Raw genomic sequence first — 22,137 nt, 5'->3', positions numbered from 1 at the left:
TGTAAAAGTATAGGACAATTGCGTAGTATATCGAATTCCATTTTCGTCGGACATTCGATATATCGAATGCTGCGCCGCACTGCGCCCCTGGAAGGTGCGCTTTTCCCAAAGACATTCGTGTCCGGTCCTCAGGGGAAAACATTTCCGCAGTCAGTCAGCAGGCTCCTCCTCTTCACATGCACGGCCCTCGCCTAGCAACGCAGAGCCTTTCCCCCGTTCTTGCGCCCCACCGGCGCGAGCTCTCTCGCTCCTCCTGTACCGCCGGCGTGTGCATTGGGCAAGGCCATTGGAGCTCAACGAAGAGAGTGCGCGGCATGAAGACGCGGAGATGTTTCCAAGCCAAGCTTCCTGGGGAAAGGAAGAGAGAGTGAGGGGTCGGCACGGTCGCTGCCAGAGAGGGCTCAAAAAACGAAGCACAGCGAAGCGGCAATTGCGCCCACAGCGCCTTCGACGGCATATTCCGCCGATCTTTTTCCACGCTCTCTTCTTTCTTTTCTCTTTGTCGTTCCTTCGCAGCCCCGTTGACTGCCGCTCGAACGTTGGTTCTTTATTCTATGAACAGGCTTCACTCGGACTGCACCATCTGCGCATCGCGCATTTTCTTATGTGGACCTGTGTTTCAACATGCCATGTGTAGCATGTATGATTGCGGTCATCTGGTGAGCTATGGCATCCGCGGACATACAAAAAGAGGAAGAATCTGGACTTTGCAAGAAAGTTTAAGGTAATCCGGCGTGTCGAGAACGGAGAAAAGTCCTCCGTGGCAGACGTATTTGGCATTCCGCGGTGTACATTAAGTACGTTGTTAAAAAACAAGGAGGACATCAAGCTTAAAGCAGGTGAGGAAAGTCGCTCGGGAGAGTGTCGTGTGCGCCCTGCTGCTTTTGACAAAGTGGAGAAGGCACTCTATACGTGGTTTCTTGAAATCCAAGCGATAAATATTCCTGTGGATGGCCCGATGTTACAATGAATTCTCACTTGAGTGAACTTTAAGGGACCCAAGGAAATAGTTCACTTAACTGAAAGTTCACTAAACTGAAAATTCGCTAGAACGTGGAAGAACATAGGGCACAGCAGACATCGAGTCAAAAGTGTGAAATGCAATTTATGCAGTTATGTACATCTATATACGAAGTGCGTAACAGTTACATTGTTGCCTATCTCATTTTGTAAAAAAAAAAAAAGAATCTGTAATTATCATTTGGACTAGTGCTGTTAAAGCACAAGAACAAAGCTATCCAGACCGTCTTTGTTTTTGTGCACTTCCTCTGGCACAGACGCGAAGTCTCACAACTTTCCAAGGCATTCTACAGCCTTGGCTAGAGTTACAGTATTTGAATCTGTCAACATCCAGCTGGTGACAGATCTGAGCTAGTGACAGTGCAGTGAGGTCGATCACCTCATTGCACTGTTCCTCTTGCTCGCTTTCACCTCACAGTGGGGAAGGGCCGGATGTATGCTAGCAGTTTCTAATTGTATCCAGTGTTACTGTCCACCAGGGGCCTCAAGTTCGTTCAACTGAAGTATTCGCTATTCAGAAATTTGTTTAACTGAAACATTTTTGCATAGTATGCATAAGAAAAACGCCGGGGATTTTCTAAAAGTTCGCGATTCTGAAATATTCGTTAAACCGACGTTCATACAATTGAGAGTTTACTGTAATCGAAAAGGCCAAATGGTTTGCTGCGGCTTTTGGCGAAGAGAACTTTTGCGGCGGCACTGGGTGGCTGCAACGGTTTAAAAACAGCCACGGCATTGTAGGAAAGGCCATTTCAGGCGAAAGTGGGGCTGTCAGCAGCCAGGAGAAGCAGCAGTGGCTTTCTGAGGAGTGGCCGAAGATCACTGCGAAGTTTTCGCCTGCAGAAATCTTCAATGCCAACGAAACTGGTCTCTTTTGGCAAACGTTGCCGAATAAGACACTCGCTCTTCGTGGAACCTCATGTCACGGCGGTAAAATGAGCAAAGTGCGTGTGCCGGTGCTGCTTGCAGCCAACATGGACGGCTCATGCAAGCTGCGGCCATTCGTGATCGGGAAGAGCAAGTCACCGTGCTGCTTCAAGAACTGTAAACAGCTTCCCGTCCACTACGGCTGTAATAGGAAGGCCTGGTTGACCCGTCAACTTTTTGTTGAATGGCTGCAGGCTTGGGACGCTGAGTTGGGCAAGTCGGAACGCCGAGTTTGCCTTCTGGTAGACAACTGCTCGGCCCATCAAACGACTTGCAAGCTGCAGCACATCGAACTGAAGTTTCTCCCACCGAACACCACAGCGCGACTGCAGCCTCTGACCAGGGTATCATAAAGGCATTCAAGGTAGGCTATCGGATGCAACTTATTCAACGGCTCCTCGTAAACCTCCGCATGGGAACCAATCTCAAGATTGACCTGCTCAGCCGATTCAGATGATTACCGGCGCTTGGGGCGACGTGAAGCAGGCCACCGTGAAGTAGCCAACTGTTTCGGCAAGGCAGGCCTTGAACTGGCCGGAGATTAATTTCCGGAAGCTTTAGATGTCGATGAGTGCTTGTAGGACACGTTTTGCGACTTGTCCAATTTTTCCGGCGCCGTCCCGTCCGAAGTGACTGTTGATGACTTCATTAACGCTGACAGTGAAGTTTAAGCGGTAGCCGACCTCGCTGATGAAGACATTGTGACCGGAATAGCTGGCGTTCAAGACGGCGATTCCAGTGACGACGAGGGCAACTTTGTTTTCGAAGAAACGCGTCTGTGCACAGTCGTCAGAACAGGCGTCAGCGTTCAGCCTGATTCGGCGCTGTTGCGGTGAAATGGAAGGCACTGGGCTCTCGCACCTGGGCAGTCTTGAGAAGATTGAGTCTAGTGTTTTCATTTCCCAGAGAAAAAAGCAGTCCAAAATTAGTTATTTTTCTTCCGTGAAATAAAGCACTTTCATATTGTGTGCACATGCTATGCGATTCGCGGCTGTTCCAATCGGTAAGTCACAATTTGTTATGATCGCGAGTGCTTTTCTGGCCTATATCTGTAATCGAATTTTCGCTATATCGAACTATTTTCCAATCCCCGTCGAATTCGATATATCCAGGTTCGACTGTACTAGTTTCACAGAGTACACTTCAAAGGGAGCCTGCAGTATCTGAAGATCAGGCTATGCTTTGAAAAAAGATGGAGAATCACACTGGAAGGTGTTACTCACCAGTGAAAAATGGTGAAACACGAGATCGTGCTGGTGAAGAAGCAAGAGGTGAGCTGGTGGGGGGAGTGCCTCCAGAGGAAGCCAGTGCTTTGTTGAAGCTGAGTGGCACGGTTGCAGCAGAGGGAGGGGTTAGCATAGCCAGTGGGGAGCCCCGACCATCTGCAAGCAGGAGCACAGTGATAAGGCTCAGGGCCGCAGAAGACTCATGCAGTGGTGAGGAACCACCACCATGGCATGACACATTCTCTTAAAAGAGTTAAGTGACTGACAGTTCTTAACCCTTGAAGTCTTGTGCACAAGTACACTCGTATAGCTGCCAAAGCCTACCTCTGGCCGAGTCCAAGATAGTTCGTGAATCTGGAACATCCATAGAATTGTTGCACCATTTCCTTAGAATTTTTATGGTTGCTTTTGTTCTGTGGCGATGAGCGACCACGTAGGCCCGTAAAGTCTCGGGCTCTCACGGGAGAGGAAAGACCGACAGTTCTTCTCTTAGCGTAGCATTCTTTTAAATCATTTTTGGAACGCTAGCCCGTGCTGGAGCGTGCAAGCCGCTCATGCCTTGTGTAGACGCGAGCGTCTACGTAACTCTAATGCGACGCCGATGCTGCTGCCGCTACACAGGGCTCCCCCCTTAGAGAGGAGGAAAATTCGATGAACGATGGAAAGTCCACGTGACGCGGCATGTCTTGGCGTTGGTCTTGGGTGTCACCTACGGAGGCGGCGTCAAAGGATGCAACAGGGTTGCGTCGCCTATTGGTGGTGCCGATGGCGTGGGTGCTTCAATAGAACTGGATTTGAGATGTTCCAGGGTAATTGTGTCTGAGCGGCCATTGACATTCACGAAAAAAGTCGCTGGACGACGCTCAAGAACACAATCAGGCCCGGAGTAGTGTGGCTGCAAAGACTTCTGCACGGCACAGTTACGAACGAAAACGTGGGTGGCAGAGGTGAGTTCGGGAGAAACATACGGAGACCTTGCTTTTTGCGAACGTGTAGGTACGGGGCGCATCTGGCTGAAGAAAGCTTGCAGTTCGGCAACATAGTCGGCAGGTGATGGCATATGTGTTTTAGTGGTGGCGACAAAGAAATCGCATGGAAGGCATAGGTGAGTGCCATAGACTAGCTCAGCACAGGAGCAACCTAGATCGCTCTTGAGTGTGGCTCTGATGCCAAGTAAGACGAGGGGCAAATGCAGGGCCCACTTCTCCAGTGATTCATGCGCCATAAGGGAGGCCTTGAGATGCCTGTGAAAACATTGAACTAGTCCACTGGACTGCGGGTGGTAAGCAGTCATGCAAAAGCGGGTCGTTCTGAGTAGTTTGAGTAGCTCGTTGAAGAGTGCCGAGTCAAACTGCCGATCGCGATCCGTGACTATACTGGATGGGCAGCCGAACCGTGAAATCCATGTAGACACGAAAGCTGCTGCAACAGTGGGCGCTGAGATGTCAGATATAGGTGTAGCTTCTGGCCACCGTGCATAGCGGTCGGTGCATGTCAGTATGTAGCAGTAACCTTTCGTAGGTGCGAGAGGGCTGATGAGGTCCAGGTGTACGGAGTCAAAACGAGCATCCGGGGTAAGAGAAGACTTGACAGGTGGAATGGGGTGATGCTGGGTCTTAGAGCGTTGACACGACAAACAGCAGTGAAACCAATCACGAACTTGTGCGTTTAGCCGAGGCCAAACGAAACGACTGGAAAGAAGCTTCTGTGTCTCGCGTATGTCAGGATGCGGCAGGTTATGCACAGTTTCAAATAGACGTTTGCGAAGGGATGCCGGAATGCATGGTCTAGGAGTGTCAGTAGAAGTGTCGCAGACGACAGATGTACCATCTGCGGTCACAACGACGTCTTCCAATTTCAGCAGGTACGTGGACAAATTCCGAAGTGTACGAAGTTCGGTGTCGTCACGCTATTGACTTGCGAATAAGTCGACCTCGATGATGAAAGGTTCCAACATCAATGTGGAAACAGCATTGACGCGACTCAGAACGTCAGCTGGAGCATTGCCGGTGCCCTTGATGTTGCAGAACGTTGCTGTAAACTCAGAGGTGTAGGAAAGGTGTCGAATTTCGCAGGGCGAGTAACAGGGCGCCGAACGGTTCATTGCATGCACAAGGTGCTTGTGGTCAGTCAAGACAATAAATGCACGGCCTTCTAAGAAATGGTGAAAATATCTGATAGCCAGGTAAACGGCGAGTAATTCATGGCCGAACACGCTGTAGCAGGACTGTGCAGGCTTCAGTTTCTTAGAGAAAAAGGCGAGTGGATGCCACACAGTCGATGAATTGGTGCAAAACGGCACCAACAGTGGTGTTTGAAGCGTCGGTCATGATGGCAAATGCACTTATGTATGCAATGTGGGACCGCAGCAGCAATGACGATGGCAGCACTAGTGAGGATGAGTAGTCCAGTGACCAGGCCAGCGACTACTAAATTTTCACTATGGAATGTGCCCGCGGGTATGCTCATTTTTTTTCCCCTCTGTCACACGCGATATGGGGGGGTCGACTTACATTCGAGTCGACTTACAGTTGTGTAAATACGGTACCTGTCAAAAACGGAACTCTGAGAGAGTGCAATGAAAAGGTAAAAAAACGTACAGTATTTATTCACTTCGCGTGACAAAAGTGTTATTTTCGTTTGATGCCGCGGTGCCTAGCACGACGACAGCGGCCTCAAACTTGCTGATGCTGTGTGCCAACTTTTCAGCCAGCCCCCTCTTCTCGGCAAACAGTCGCATGGCAGATTCCTCATTGGCATTACGTATTCTCCATGCAAGCGCGCAGTAGTGCTGCAGAAGTCCCGGGGCGCCCTTTTCATTGCCGGGTGTCGGAGTTCGGAACACTTTTCGTTTGGAATAGTTACGTTATCGCGCCCTGTTCTCGCCACGACGATTGCATTCACGAGGCTGACGTAACGAGCAGCTTCTGCCACTGTCGGGCCTGAATCGCCCATGCTGTCGCTTTCCGTGTCGTCCTCATCACTGTCGCTAGTCGACACTTTGGCAACAACAGAGGCAACGATGGCGAAAAGTCAAACCTCGTAGCTGACATCTCTTCACCGTCGCAGCAGCGCTGCCGAGCAACTTCTTCACATTCCAAATGCCACACACTATATTCAACAGCAGATCCTTGTCACATGCCAGCACCGACTTCTTCGTGTCACATTCGATAGCACAGACGATGTCTAATTTTTCTTCTATGCTGCGCACCCAGCATCTTTTTTATCGAAGCTTTGGCATGACGCGAGTCCTCGCTTGCACAATGCCACAATGCTCTTTGGCACGGCGTTGAAATGATGATGTGACTTCACGCGCGAACGCACAGGACGCTTGGAGGCCGTTGTTCCAATCTCTGAGGCTTGTTGTTCTGCCGGGCCGCTCGATGGAGACGACGCACCGCCGTGTTTGCGCAACAAAAAGTGGAAACGCTACGTTTTAACTGATGCGTACGCAATAAGCTGGTACGGTTTATGCGGATACAAAAGACATTATGTTCAATGGCGGCTGAGTCAGGGATTTAACTTTACTACTTTTAAAATGAAAATACTGTTTAAGTGGGTACGGTTTAACGAGGTTTTTACTGTAACTACGTTGCAGCTCTCCTGATATCCCGTTGGTCTCGCTTTTTTTTTTCGGTGCCATGTTTTCGTTTCGATTGTAAGTCCACCCTCCTACTTCAGATTTTCAAATTAAAAAAAATAGGTCGACTTACAATCGTGTAAATACGGTAAGTGGGCGATCTCATGCAATTTCGGTTAAGCAGTACTACCGTTTAGTACATACTTTTTCCAAGCTCCAGCCAACTACGGTTTAACGAGGTTTCACTGTACAGTAATATTTGGCTCACATGTTCTCAGCAGCCTCTATGACAAACCAGCAACATTTTCATACAATGTTTAAAAAGTGTTTCAAGGCCACTTTAAAGGGTATAGCTATTAGTCAGATGGGAGAAAGCAATGAAAATTTGTGAAAAAGTAGAGGAACAGGGCAACTGACCACTTAATTTGGCGGCTAATTGATGCTTTAATTAATCAAAAAAATTCTCTACCAGTTAAGGTTACGTAAGCAAAATTTGGGAAGCAATGGCACCAACATCCCTGCTTAGCTTGAACCAAGATGGCACTTATGGTTCTCTTGTAACAAAAGCCACTTAATGCATGCTGCCCTTCATGCCAACGTAGGGAAAATCCAGTATCTGCAGCAGCTGCTGGCGCATGGCCATTGAAAAAATAGCCAGTAACACTACATAGAGTGGAGCGTCCTGTGATGAGATGTGCGATCCTTGTTGGTTTGTCATACCATAAAAGTCACAGATGAAGACCTGAATCCTTCGCAGTAGTGACAAAAGCAGGGCTCCTTTCTACCAAACATAACAATCATTATGAAGATAGCGATGTATGTCCCAGCAACATCAATGCCCTATGTACGTCTCTTCACTGCAGCTGGAACGAATGTTAGCAACTCCACAAAGAAACTCGCTGCTGTTGGGGAATGTTAACAATCTTCTTCCCTTGAATAAGTCTGACATGCTATTAAACCCAACTAACAATTCAAATACAGTCAAACCTCGTTAATACGTACCCCGCTTAATGTGAAATTGCGGTTTAAACGTAGTCGTGAAGATTCTCTCACCCAGCCCCCATTGAACCCCATGTATTGGCTGGCCACTTAAGCCAAAGTCGCTAAGTGCCCACCAAACAGTGAGTGCATACTGTTTGCTTTCTTGTTATACACACACAGGCACAAGATTGGCAAAATCTCATGTGCGCAGACGTTAGATTCTCATGTTGCGACACCCGGACGACAGCTGTTAGCGATAGTGACGTTGAAGCATAGCCACCATGACGTCCTTTCTGCTCATACAGCTGTTGCTAATTACAGTGCACAAATGCATGGCCTTCGAGATTGGCTTCCTTTAACGCAAAAGAAGCTGTCGGTAGGGGTGCGAATTCGCAGTCACTGTCGGACCCGATCCAATCCAATTCAAGTAGTAACTGCGCAAAAGCAAATTTTTTTTAGATACGTAGGCATTTCTATGCTGACCCAATGAGAAAAATGTCCTTCCGTCCGTCCGTCCATCCCGTAAGACGACCGCTTTCAAGATAAAGCCTGCAGCAGCAAGCGACTGCACCTTCATGCTGCCTGTCGCTTCAGCGATAACGAAGCAGCGAGAGCACAACACTCAGAAAGCTCTTGGCACAAGCCGAACCCTGCCCCTTTCGCAGATTGCTCTCAAGATGTGGGACCACGCGTCTGTCTTCAGCGCACAGCGGTGGAAACACAGTACGCGTATATTAGCAGTCTGCACTCTCTGTCCGCATCGCAGATAGTTTTCAAGATATGATCCGGGCAGCTGTGCCATATACGCAGGCACCGCCAGTGTACGTTTGTGCTCACGGATCACAAAGGTTCGACATGGATCGATAAGGCGCTAATGAGCGATAACGGCTTATAATGATCGGAACATCATCAGCGCTCTGGACACTGCCACCTGCAGTACTTTGCTTGCATTATCAATGCACCTTGCGCTGCCGTCCGCACCAGTTCGTGTCACCGCAGCGCTCTCGTTTGTTTGTGCTGGCCGGATCAAGTTTCCTAAGATTGATAATGACACCGAGCTGCGTGGCGATGAGAAAGTGGCACAATGCTTACGTATTCTTGGACGACTCCCTGAGAAGTGCCTGCGTAAATTTTTTTTTCTTCATTCTGTCAGTGTGTTTGTTTGCGGTCATAATGCTGCCGTGGGGATCAAAGGGCTTTGCTGCAGCTTGTCATGTTTATGTTATCAAGACGTCGACGTTGTTCCATCTGCGGAATTCTCGAATAGCGACAGTATTGCTGTCGTCGCACCTCGCCCGTTTTCAAGCAAAAGTGATGACGACAACGACGATGTGGAAGTGGACAGCCCTTATTTTTCTGACCCGGCATGCGCTTTGAGCATCATGTGAGCTTTTGCAGAGAAGCGGGCCTTGCAGACAAACTCGCTTGCGGCCTTACTGAGTACAAAGGTGTCGCAGCAAGGCCATAACGACAGCAAGTGAAGACCGACGATTTTTTGCTGCCTACTGATAAATAAAGCCTGTCTGAGTGTATGCGTTTGAGAACATCGTGACGTAGTTCTTCTCTAGCCAGTCAGTAGCTTCTAAACTGGCATTGGCGGTTGATTTGTACATCGTTTAGTGCATACCTAAACATCATTCCCAGCTGAGTATGTATTAATGAGGTTTCACTGTAGCAGAGTTTGTTTTTATCTTCAACATTTATGCGCATGAACTGCCAATTATTAATTTATTGAGCTCATGACATAGATCCACAAATCCAATGAATTAGTTAATGTAATAATAAACTGGTTCTAGTTAACTGAACTAAAAATCTCAGCTGATGCCCAGCCCTAAAAATTACCGTAACAGAACCAACAAAAACAAATGAAAACGAGATCGCAAGACAATGCGCAGGAGTATTCACATGTGTGCACTTTCCCTCTGCAGATTTTCGTTCAGTGCCATGGAATGTTGTGCACCAGTATAGTGACATGCCAGTAAGAGTGCACCATCAGAATGCTACACATTGTGCCGAAAGGAAACATCAGTCTTTTTATGGACTTCACACACCACAGAGCAGAAAAGGTCCGTACCTTTGGATGGAATGACACACCGGATCTTTGGAGGATTAGGAGAAGCAGATGGTGAATTGTTGCACCTAGTAGAAAAGGGGGAAAAAATGCAACAGTCCTGTATGAATTTACAGCACAGTGAATTTATAACTAAATTAGCATCCCCTCCACATTTTCTTCTCTCAAAACGTCAGCAGCAAGTATCACCTTCTTGCCCCTTTCACAAACTCTGCATTGTTCTTTCTCCACTCTGCACTTCACTGTATTCTACACAGAACAAGCCTAAAAATTACCTAAATCCTGGGGTTTTACCTGGCAGAACCACAATCTGATCATGAGACATGCCATATAGTGGGGGACTAATGATTAATTTTGGCCACCCGGGGTCTAAGCCCACAGGCAATTTTGCATTTGGCCTCATCGAAATGCAGCCACTGCAGCAGTGATTGAATCCGTAAGCTCAAGCTCAGCAGTGCCATACCATAGCTATTGGGCTACCGTGGGTGACAATAAGCTTGGTCTACTGTATTGTTGCTTCTCTAAGAATGCACAGCACCCTTTTCGCCATATTATCCTATTGAATGCTCTGGACTGATTGCTCCATCAGGCTGACCTGCATGCATGCTACCGAGTACAAAGAATGTGTGGCTATTTAACATTGCAGTTGCTGTCACATGATTACAGCCATCAATAAAATAAATTCACAGGAGAGGAGGTGGTGGTAGTGTTCAACAATAAATGGCCCTACTTTAGCAATTCTAAGGACTTTCTGTGTTGAAAGAGAGAATTGCTATGGGAAGAAAGCATGTAAATTTCTCTGCTCCTTCGTACTTTCGCTATTTGCCTCCATTTTCCGCATAACTCTGCCACACATCTCAGGCCTTGACTCATCAAGTGAATATCCCAGCTGACAGCAATCTTTTTGTTTGTGTTATGTACCTTATTTTCCCATGTATAACTCGCCTCCGCATATAACCCGCACCCCCAGTTACACCATCTTGCAAAGAAAAGCTGCGCACATAGCCCGCACAAATAACTGCATGCAACAATGCTGAAATCTTCGTAATAACAGTTTCCATTCATGGATGCATGGCCCATTCACGTCATATCTTCGGGCAGCAGCATCAACGACAACCGAGAGAGGGAGGCGCACGAAAAAAATTCCCTGTATTCCCACATAGTGGCAGCACATGACAGAAAAGAAAAAGTTACGAAATTGGCGCGCTTTTTAAACGTACAGGCGGTGCCGTAAATATACGGCATCGACCGTTTTCAGACTTGTTCGCGGCGCCATATATTTAAGTCATTGACCCTCAAAGGGTTAAGATACTAAATAAAGGTACTGGAAAGCAAACAATAAAAGCAAACAACCAACAAAATACTAATTCAAACTAAATATTGCTTGCTATTTTGCTTGGTTATTTCCTGCTCACCTCTTTATTCTGGCACATTCATATGTTCCTTTATGTGCAATAAAGCTAGGATGACAGTCAGCACTTTGTTCATGCCTTCCATTTGTCCCATATCTGGCACTGCTATGTCTACATAGCTTTCAGCCCAGGTAGCTATCCAATGCTATCTGGTGGATAAACTGAATATTGCACTGTATTGTACTGTACTAAGTACAATCTCTATGAGCTAGCCCAAATTAGCACCCTTTTGTAGTAGGTGAACAGTGACATTCACCTTTCAGGCAGAATGAGGCACTGGGCACTCGGAGATGCCTGCATCCGAGGCATGGATGACGGCTCAGCAGGAGTCAGTTGTATCTGTGGGGGCTGCAAGGTGCTAGCAGCGTCCACGATGACACTTTGTAGTGATGGGCTATGCGGTGATGACACCCTGCATGCGTTTACACACAAAGAAGAAAGAAAGGAGTGCCGCAACGAAACAATTCAGGAAGCTTTCAGAAGCAATGACAACCAAAAGTTGGCATGCTGAAAATTGTACAAATACAGCCAACGACCAATTTTCTGGATGCCCGATGTTTCCGACATGCCCGATAATTCAATGTACAGGAACTAGAGGTGTGCAAATATTCAAGAAGTTCAAATATTATTGAATATTCTATTTTTACTATTTGCATTTGATTTGCAAAATAGATATTTGAATATGTTTAAATATTCAGTTGAATACGAATATTCAAATTCAATATAATATATTGCTGGCTATGTAGGAGCAAACAATGTTCTTAGCATTTGCTTTTATCTAATGTAAGAATATTTGGGCAATTTTGTGCTCAATTTCGTGACTTCGTGCTGCTAGCAAAATTTTACCTGCAAAACAAACTTAGCCACTAAACGTCTAAACTTTGCAGAAAAGCCAGCCTTTCAGTAGCAAGGAGCACGGGTTTGTGGACAGCAAGTGTTTTTATTTATTTATTTATTTATTTATTATTTTGTTTGCAGTGTCACCCCTCAATATTGAGCTTATTGTTTGACGGCAAGTGTGATGAGTGACGACTGGCACAGGGTCAAATGCCTTGGAGTTTGCGGGAATTCGATCAGTATAACAAGGTACAGGCTGGCAAGGACAGCTAGTGGGAATTACTACATTTCCAAGGTAACATGAGCTAAATACACAATGCTTTAGTATAATGGCTTACTAGTCTAGCTTTTGAAGATTGACAATGCAATTGCAATGTTCCAAGATAACAAATTATACCTGCTTGCTAATAAATGCATGTGCATATTATTATTCGATTTGATATTCGAAGCTAAGCTTTCATATCCAATTCGTATTCAAAAATTTTTATATTCGCACACCCCTAATAAGAACGTCTGAAAATTTGGACGCAAAAAGCATTTTACATACAATTTTCCTGACTTTTTGCGAAAAACGGCATTAATCGAAGCCATCTTGATTATCTGGTCACCTCAAACCAGTGCTCCCACACGCAGGTCCGCAGACAGCTGTAGGCACCGCCGCGACAACACCTGGCTACTTCGAGACTCACTATCAAGCTTCTTGCTCTTCAATGCCGCTTTTTTTTTCTCATTAAAACAATTCGCTGCTGTTAGCAACGGCGCCAACTCTGCCTTTGTAATCCTCACCAACGGCTTCAAAGTGTGACGCATTGCATAATGCCAGATCTCAAAAGTCAGCTTCGCCTTAATACAGAAATGTTACGTGGTGAAGCATACACAAATTATTGCGGTGAAACATACTAAGAATGGGAAGGGGCAATTGTCATGGGACACAGTATGTATATTCATTAATTACACGTGCGTGCACCCATCATCTCCTACCCCAGCACATGTACAGATACGTTTAATAAATGTGTTGGCAGGCTTTCACAGCTATTTCAGAGATGCTTGTGAAGATTTGAGCCCTTGGGGGCAGTAAAAGGCATGCATTCATTTTTTTGGACTGCCAGTTTTTTCTGGACGGTTTTGCAGCCGTTCTAAAGAGTCAGAAAAATTGACTGTATGTGCTAAACAAAGATGAATACATAGCATGACACACAGCAGGTATTAGACAAGTAACTTACACAATTGGAGGCGATGCCAAGACCTTGCCGACAGTTGTATTGGGTGTGCCAAGTTGGATACTTCCAGATGGTATGGCCATCTGCAGCACTCCTACAACATGATATAGGTGTTTAAGACTTAGAAATGAAGTCCACAGTGTTAGAGCACTACAAAGCCACTGAAACAAAATCAAATATTTGTTCACATAGAAATGAAAAAAGTCATTTTTTTTTAATGAGCCTCTCACCAGGCCGTGCTAAAAATTTCCGTTATACAGTTGAATCTTGTTAATTTGAACATGCTCAATTCGCACTTCCGGTTTATTTGAACCGAGGCACCCGACGAGATCTGCCACCTCCTCAAACTGTACCTGTCAAATACCTACTTCATCCTCAGAGGCAGCTATTACAGGCAGGTTAAAGGAACTCCCATGGGGGCCTCAATTTCTGTCGCCATGGCTAACTTGACCATGGAGAATATTGAAGAAAGAGCTCAGAGTACCTTTTCCCCGAAACCAAAAGCTTTCCTCAGATACGTGGATGATTACTTCTGCATCGTGAAGACGGGGCAAGTCGAAAACCTGCAGACACACTTAAATTCCATAGACACGGATATACAGTTCACATATGAGTGCGAACAGAATGGATTGTTCCCATTCTTAGATGTACAAGTTACATAAACAGATGGCATTCTAAAATTTTCAGTCTACCGCAAACAACCCCACACGGGCCCCCCACTACCTTCACTTCGAATCCAACCATCGGCAAACCACAAGGCTTCTGTAGTAAATTCTTCATTCAAAAGAACCCAAACTTACTGCTCATCAGAATGAGGTCAAAAGAAAGAAAAGAGAATGGTTCTAAACAAACTTAAAAGGAATGGCTACACAGACTTCACTTGAAAAACAATCCAACAATAAAAAAGGAGAAACAATGGGACCTTCAACCGTTGACTTCTCCCCTACTCTGGAAACGAGTGTTCGTCCCATACATCAAATGTACCAGTGAAGCTCTCAGATGAATAGTGAAAAATGAAGGCCTCAAAGTTGCGTACAAATCGATAGATACTTTCTATATCCTCCTCACTAAATCAAAAGATTGTCCACCAAAATAATAACCTCTAGGCGTCGTCTACAAAATCAGCTGTGCTGACTGTCCAGCGTCGTAGATCGGGGAAACCAAAAATCTAAAAGAAAGAATCAGACAACACGAGAATGACGTCAGAACATTCAACCGAATACGCCGCGCTGTCGCCAGACATCCTGAAGACGCTGACCACAAAATTGCTTTCTAAGAAACCCAAACAGAGACAAATTCGCGAAAAGGCTCCGACTGGAGTCATGACAACTTCAGAATACGGGGGGTAACATAAACCACGTGAAGGGCAACTTACCCTCTGTGTATATCCATGGCCCTGTCGACATCCAGTCGACAAGGCCATGGGACGCCCAGCCAGGTTGATCCCTGCTCGAGGTCACCAACACCAAAACGTCTGCACTCCCCTGTGCACCCCCCCCCCACCCTCACTCCCATCGCCTACCATCAATGGCACTCTCGTGGGTTAAGCTCCCCCAGCATCGGTCATCCCAGCCGACCAGCACCGCTGCAGCCATCCCACCCTTTCGCCGCCCCTCCCCCTTCCCGTCTGTCAAGTGTCTCCCTACCTACCATACTCGCCCCTCCTTTTTACAAAAGACCCGTTAAAAGCTGCACACCGCCACCCTCGAAGAATACCCCTTGAAGAAGGAGCCGAATGGGCTCCAAAACGTCAGGCTAATAAAATTCACTTATTTGGTTGCAGTAGTCTGAAAGTCCTGATCAATTTACCAACCAGACAGGTAATTCTGTCGAAATGTTTAGCTTTAAGTACCTTGTTCTACTTGTATTTTGAACGCAGTGACCCCGCAACAGAAGTGACTACACCAACACGATTATGATCAGTGGCAACAATTTCGTTATCTTGATAAGACATGACGCGTTAAGAACGCAGGATGAAGACCGTAAACACACCGCCGATCTGTTGGCAGACGAAGGAAAAGCATGCGAGCACGCAGAGGGAAGCAGCGTTGAGGCCCAGTCCGACTTCAGCAACTCCGCTGCTTCGGTGGAAGTTTTAGGTGGCAGAGGTACCTAATTAGCACCATCCATGAAGCTGGCGGGAAAGCAAATCCACTTCACTCTTGCCCCTCCTTGCAACTACGCTCCCCTCACCCTCCGTCTCAACTCCCTCACCTACGACGGTCTTCATGCGCACCCGCCTCCCCACCGGTGAGGCACACCCGCCTCCACACTCCCTGAGGTTTTGTTTTCTGCAGTTATCGGGAAGCCAGTTTTGGCCAGCATGGGCAGTTTCATGCACATCACTCGCTGTGTGCTTACGCACCGCTATATTTCACGACTCGCACCGTTCGTGCATTGTGCACGAACGGTGCACAATGCACGAACGGTGCGAGTCGTGAAATATAGCGGTTGTTCTTGAAGTATTCGTGCACGAACGGTGCACGAATACTTCAAGAACAAGTCCTTCTTTTAATTTGAACAATATTTCAAACCCCTTTGAGTTCGAATTATTGTTATGAGACTACATTAGAAGCTGTAAGGCGCTGTAGAGGGAACATTCTTTAAAAGGACTTTTAAAGCGAGTTCGGCAGCAGTGGAGGTCGATACAAATTAAACATTGCATTGCAAAAGCACAAGGAGGCGAGCTGCCCTTTCACAGGCAAAAATTACGACATATGCAAGCGGTTTAAGAATACACAATGGCTACCGCTGTTTAGAAAAAAGAAAAATCTCTCACTGACCTTTGACCCCTACAGATCCAGGCTGGACAGTAAAGGAGGGAAGCAGGTACTGGACTTGTGTGGCGGCAGTAGGCAACTGCACGGGCCTCAGAATGTTGCTGGGCCCTTTGGGTGAGCTAGCATTGAAGGATGGGCCCCGCAGCACAAGTCCTGCCAGGTCAGCGCCACCCTCAGTCCGGCTCAATGGTGGGCTCAAAATGGCATACTGCGCACCCGTTGTGGAGGTGGGTGGAACTAGCAGTGCATGCCGCATGGTCTCCATGCCTGCGGGAGGCTTGGATGCTATCGGTCGCAATGGAGAAACCTGTGGTGGAAGCAGTTTTGTTTGTAGACGATGGCTTCGATATGATGCATTAAGCTTGATGGCCAATCAGGAATGCACGAATAAAACTTTTCAAAATGGCTTTGGCCACATGCACAGAAAGTTTTGACTGTTGTAAGGACTTGTGTATAATATTGACACTGTTCTTCCATGCTTTCTTTTAAAGCTAGAATAGGCTACCATATTTACACAATTGTAAGTCGACCTATTCTTTAAAATTTGACTTACAAAATGACTTACAATCGAAACCAAAACATGGCACCGACAAAAAAGCGAGACCAACAAGATATCAGAGGAACTACAACGTAGTTATGATCTTATGTTTGCTCTATCGCAAACAGTAGTTTTCGCTACCCCGTGCATTTGTTCGCTCTTCGGAAGGATTTTTCAACATTTTTTTTAGAGTTCTATAGCACACACAACACTCATGGGTGGTGTCGATAGTTGATGGAAGTGCCACTATTCCAGTCGCGGCAGCACCCCCAGAACGGTGGCGCTTGCAGGGAGTATCAATAGTTCATGGAAGAGCAGACACTGCTCATGTGTTTCTCTTTCCCCGTAACTCTTAGTTTGACGTGCACGACTCGACTGCCGGCTACGTGATACTTCCATGCTTCCTCAGTCGTCATGACTGCTCCAGGCCCACTAAACATTCAGCGCTCGTTCACAGCAGCATTCAAGAGGGCTGTCATCCTTTATGACGAAGAAACAAATCACTGCGGAGGGGACTGCAAGTTCAATGTTACTGAATGGGTGGTGCGAGAGTGGCGACTGCAGCCTAGCAAAATTTTCACCTGTGACGACAAGCAAGAATTGACGGCAAGAATTTCACACGGGCCGAAATCGGGATGCTTTCCGGAGCTGTAGGTCAAGCTTGCAGCGTACGTCGCTGAAATGCGTGATCGGTCCCTGCCAGTGAAGTGCAACATGGTCATGAAACAAGCCCAGATCTTTGCCTTTTAAGGACCTGCTCCGCCATGAGTATGAGTGGCTGGCGGCAGAAGACCGCGAACTTATGCCAACCGGACCTGTCAAAAGAGCTTCCCTGACAGCTGCATGTGGTTGGGCGAATTCAGGGTGGGCTGCTGTTCCACAAGATGTCGTAGTGCGGTCGTTTGCCAAATGTAGGATTTTGCTGGATGAAGACGCGCTGTGGGACTGTAGCAGCGATGACGATGGCAGCACTAGTGAGGACGATGGCACAAGTGAAGACGAGCAGTCCAGTGACCATGCCAGCTACTAATAAATTTTCGTTATGGAATGCGCCTTCGGGAATGCTCTTTTTTTTTTTCCTGTCACACGCAATATGGGGGGGGGGGGGTGTCGACGTACATTCGAGTTGACTTACAGTCATGTAACTACGGTATTACTCTGGGAAAATTTTTTTTTTCTTTTTTACCCGAAGGAAGACCGTGCTTTTTTTGCCAACGTTCATTTGTTTGTCCTCACAAAATTAAACCCCCTCACAGAACCATACAAACTGACATAAATAGCAATACAGGAAAGGGCTTGGAAGGTCGAGGATTTTAAGGATGCACCTACCTTCAAAATACTCTCGACATGGCTAGATTGCATCACTGTTTTCTACAAAGGAGTTCTGTTCACCTACTGCGTTAACGATGTCTCAAACGGAAATGAAGTCACCAAAATATTTTGGGACCATATGTCTAAAGCTGTGGATGCGACAATTGCAGACGCGTGGCTGTTACAGCCATCTATATGCATATACAGTATTCAATGCACTGCAGACAACTGCAATGAAAGCAATTGGACAAATACTGGCTGTTAATGTCGACTATACTGCTGACTGCATGTATATGAGCTTACCGTATTCCTTTGATTGTAACGCGAGTTTCTTGCATGATTTACGTTGCTTCAACTCGACCCTTGTGTCACATTCGAATAACGGCAGAATTAGCACCTCTAAAAAAAATATTTTAAATTCCACAATTTTTAGAGTTGCGTTGGCAACCTGTACCTTTACGTCTCTATCCAATCCATAGAAAAGTCAACCGCAGTCAAAATTTTTTTATTGTTGAAATCAATGCCATTTTCGTTGTACTTGTGAGTGGTGTTAAAGGGCCCCTGAAACGGTTCGGACAAATTTTGTAGACGCGTAGGGTACAGCTTAAGCAGAACATTCGCACCACAATTTAAGTGAAGCGTTACGTATTAATGGAGCTACAAGCGATTAGAAGTTACCCTCCTCCCCAGCCACGCTTTTCCTCCTCAACTCGTTCGCCGAGCGAGCGGGGCTAATCTCCGCCTTCACTGGTCCTGCGTCACGATGCGACGTCACATCGTCCACTTCCGGTTGTTTTGGAGCCCGCCCCCGCCTGCGCGAAACTTCTCCGCTAGCCGCTTGGCTGTCGACCCGAAGCGAGAGCTATCGAAGCAGCGTGCGTTGCGAGCATTCTGTCGTAGCGCCGAACGTGTCTGGTATTCCGTTAACCACAGGCAAGCTGGTCATTTCGGCAAATGACTGGAGGCATAAACTCAAGCTGATGAAGGAACTTTGGCGTAGACGTACGTGAGCGGCCTGATCGGTCTGCACGGTCCAGACACTTGTTGGCGCAGCGCTTAACCAGCCAAACAAAGCGCTAATATTGCTCTAACCAAGTGTAAAACATTTTAAACATTTATAAAAACAATGTGTTGATGATTACACTCCTGCAAAATATACGCACCAGCAGCAAAGAAGAATATGCTTCGTTGCTGCTACTGTGTACGGTTGAGCTCTATGCCACCAGGTGGCTGCACCGTGCAGACCATTCACATTTGCCCTTCTGCTCATCTCGGCTCATCCCGTTACGGCACAGTCAAGCGGCCAGACCCTGTCCCCTTGCGCTTATGTTTGCCCTAATACGGGACTCGCGAAACGCTATTGCGTTAGTAATCTTCCGGTGTAAAGTGACAGCCACAAACGCGCAAATCCTGGCGCCGATCGTATAGTGACAGTCCGATGCGCAGCAGCCAGTTCGCTCGTACGCTGCCTTGCAGAGGGACACGATTCGCAGCTTGACATATTGCCAGTCGCTACGTTTGCAATCCACAAGGCAACGAAGTCGAATCATAGTGCTCGCGAAAAGACTGAGACCAACTCTGACCGCGGAGCTCTCGTCAAAATGGAGTAGGTTGTAACACAAGCAGACGACACTTGCTGTGTGCCGGAAGTGCTTAAGTGTACTGAAAAATTGTTCTTGTGCATTCTCTTTATGCTACTTTCTTTTTATAAAAACAAATGAACTAACATTCCACCTATTACGAAGATCATTTGTTTACCATAAAGTTGGAAAAATTATCGATCACGCGCCCTGGTCAGCCAATCGGATAGCTCGCCCCACTGACGTCATATGGGTGATTTCGGTCATATGGGTAGGGGCGGCTTAAAATTCCGCCGAGCAGTGCGCTGCGATCGGCAGCGATGTGCATTTTCAAAACCTTATAACAAATTACACACTTTACGCAGAGCACTTAGATGTGTCAATTAATGTTCAGAAGGACATACTCTAACGACTCAGTACGTTTGTAGAAAATCGTCAAACGCGTTTCAGGGTCCCTTTAAGGTTATGGTGCTGCAGTACCCTGTGGTCTTTCACAAATCAACTCTGCTTATTTGTGGCACATAGCGCATTTGATATTATGCCTGCTTTGAGAGATGAGCAATTTTGATAGCCAAGAAGGAGGAAACTCCGCCGTAGCTGGCAGCTTGATGTCAGCAATTCATGGATGGCAGGACCAGCGGGAGACCCTCTTTAAATGCAAGGCTGGTCGCAAGGGCTCTGTGGACCTCGTAATTGCCTGGTACCATTGCCAAATGAAATGGCTGTGTGGCCTCTTTAAAAGCAATTTATTTCTTGTGCGATCATTTATGGAGATAGTTTTGCTTTTGCGAGGCTCTGCTTGTACCAGCAGCCAACCCCTCGAAGCATACAGATGATAGTGCTCTTGGCACTGATAACAAGCTTGGCGCAGCATCAAAAACGCTTTTGGTGCCGAGTCATGCAAAATTTTGTGGAAGAACTGTCTACGGAAGGGATCACCCAAGAATAGCACCCAAGGAAAGCTGTCTCCACCTCAGACGACGACGGTAAGTGAAGAGAACTTGTTTCCGAATTGTGATTACTTGAATAAAGGTACAATTTCTTCTGTTCATCTCGCATTAATTCGTGGTTTTTTTATGTTCTTGTTTCGCATGTGTGGAAAGTAGGCCCTCGCATTACATTAGATTAAATATGGTACTTCAATCTGCTAAAACACAGAACGTTGTGCAGAAATTATTCGAATTGCCAATAAATCTAATTAAGGAGCACTTTTTTAATCTTTTATTGCTAGCTGTCACGATACTGCGCCGTAAGCAAGACAAAGGCAGGTATTGAGGTTTTGAGCAGCCCTTCAAAACATACACCATCTGTGGCTTAGAAGACAATATTCAGCGCATGTAATTTTCAATAAGGCTGAACAGCAACGAGGTACCACCCACAATGGACCATTAGCACTTGCGCACTTCAATGCAGCTAAAACGACACTGTAGATGTGTGAGACGAGACTGTGGCTACGCCAACAGATGCTTACAGATTCACGATGCCTCTCTTCTAGTGCCAAGTTGCGTTTGCTTGGAGACTGCACACCCTTGAAGACAGCGCCTGTCGGGTGAAAGGCTGTGGCCGCAGCGCCCAGAGGACGAGGAGCAGCCAGTGGCGTAGCCTCCAACAGGGACATGGGCTCCCTCATGATGGGTGTCGGCCTGTGGGTGCCCTCGGCCAATGGTGCCCCAGCTCCCACAGGCGAAAGGCGGGGTGAAGCGTCAGAGGTTCCCCCTTCTGAATCACTCTCGACCACCCTTTCTTTGCATTGCAGGTCAATGACTGGATCACCATCACCTAGGATGACGAGCCCAAGAAGAAAATTGGTCAATTCCTCTTTTAGAGGAATTGGTCATAACACGAAAGCAAAATCTGTATCCTAGGTATTCTAAATGGCAGCTTTGTTGCGCATTCACAAATACAAGTCCATAAATGTACACAGCCTTTTATTAATAACAGTTTTGTACGAAGAGTGAAGCAATTACAGCAATAAGCATCCGAGGCCTGTGTTGCTGCGCAGCGTAAACAAAACCCTGGAGCCATATTCTGAAATGTTCGCCCTCCGCGATAGTTCGCTACTGCGATAGTCAGGTTCAGTAAATCAAGCGACTGCTTACCCATGACGTCAGTGTGCACTACCAACAAGCGCTCTAGAACACTTCACATCGCATGGGAGAGCACACCGTGCGAGTGCAGAGCGGCTCGGGTGCGTTGTTTTCAAGTGTAGTGGCTGCAGTATGGGTTCTGCGCACTGGACTACGGTTGGCTACAGCCACTTTAGGTAAAATAAATTGAAGAAGGAAGTTTGAAATGTTTTATTTTAAATGAATCAACAAATATTGCCGCAAAACAATGTGCGTAAGACGCCACCGAAAAGACTACTATAAACAACCGTCTCTCATATCTACTACACTCCACCACCAACCGAACGTCAAGAGATGTTTGTCTATTCAACACATGTCGAGAGCATCCATCGTCGCCATGACATTAAAATGACGTAGGCCGGAACTACAAGGCTGCACTGTTTATTTTCCGGTTTTCCTAAAACAGCCAATCCGCGCGCGCCGTTGGCGGAGGCGTGGCCAAGGTGATAGTTTCGCAGAAGGTGAATGTTTCAGAATACGGCCCTTGGAGGCTACCTGGTGTTATAGCTATATCCAGCGCAACGGTGA

General features: G+C 46.7%; 1 protein-coding gene across 10 annotated transcripts in view; it reads right to left on the bottom strand.

Annotated features, from left to right (window-relative positions):
* The window catches only part of LOC142582481 (protein capicua homolog), a 99,824-nt gene that overhangs the window by 33,339 nt on the left and 44,348 nt on the right, over positions 1-22,137 (bottom strand). For 9 of the 10 annotated variants that reach the window (XR_012828446.1, XM_075692253.1, XM_075692254.1 and 6 more), the window contains 6 exons: positions 20,955-21,262; positions 16,058-16,361; positions 13,278-13,368; positions 11,474-11,629; positions 9,809-9,873; positions 3,171-3,329 (listed from right to left, as the gene is read on the bottom strand). Coding sequence is in view for 9 of the 10 variants with exons in the window: in XM_075692253.1 (XP_075548368.1) it covers positions 3,171-3,329; positions 9,809-9,873; positions 11,474-11,629; positions 13,278-13,368; positions 16,058-16,361; positions 20,955-21,262 (1,083 nt within the window). In the remaining variant the exon portion in view is untranslated. The remainder of the gene's footprint in view (positions 1-3,170; positions 3,330-9,808; positions 9,874-11,473; positions 11,630-13,277; positions 13,369-16,057; positions 16,362-20,954; positions 21,263-22,137) is intronic. The other variant, XM_075692261.1, reaches the window with a different exon arrangement.

The sequence above is a fragment of the Dermacentor variabilis genome, chromosome 5 (genome assembly GCF_050947875.1).
Source record: "Dermacentor variabilis isolate Ectoservices chromosome 5, ASM5094787v1, whole genome shotgun sequence".
Taxonomy (NCBI): domain Eukaryota; kingdom Metazoa; phylum Arthropoda; class Arachnida; order Ixodida; family Ixodidae; genus Dermacentor; species Dermacentor variabilis.
Note: the sequence above shows the minus strand (reverse complement) of the source record. Positions and strands in the feature narration are given on the sequence as shown.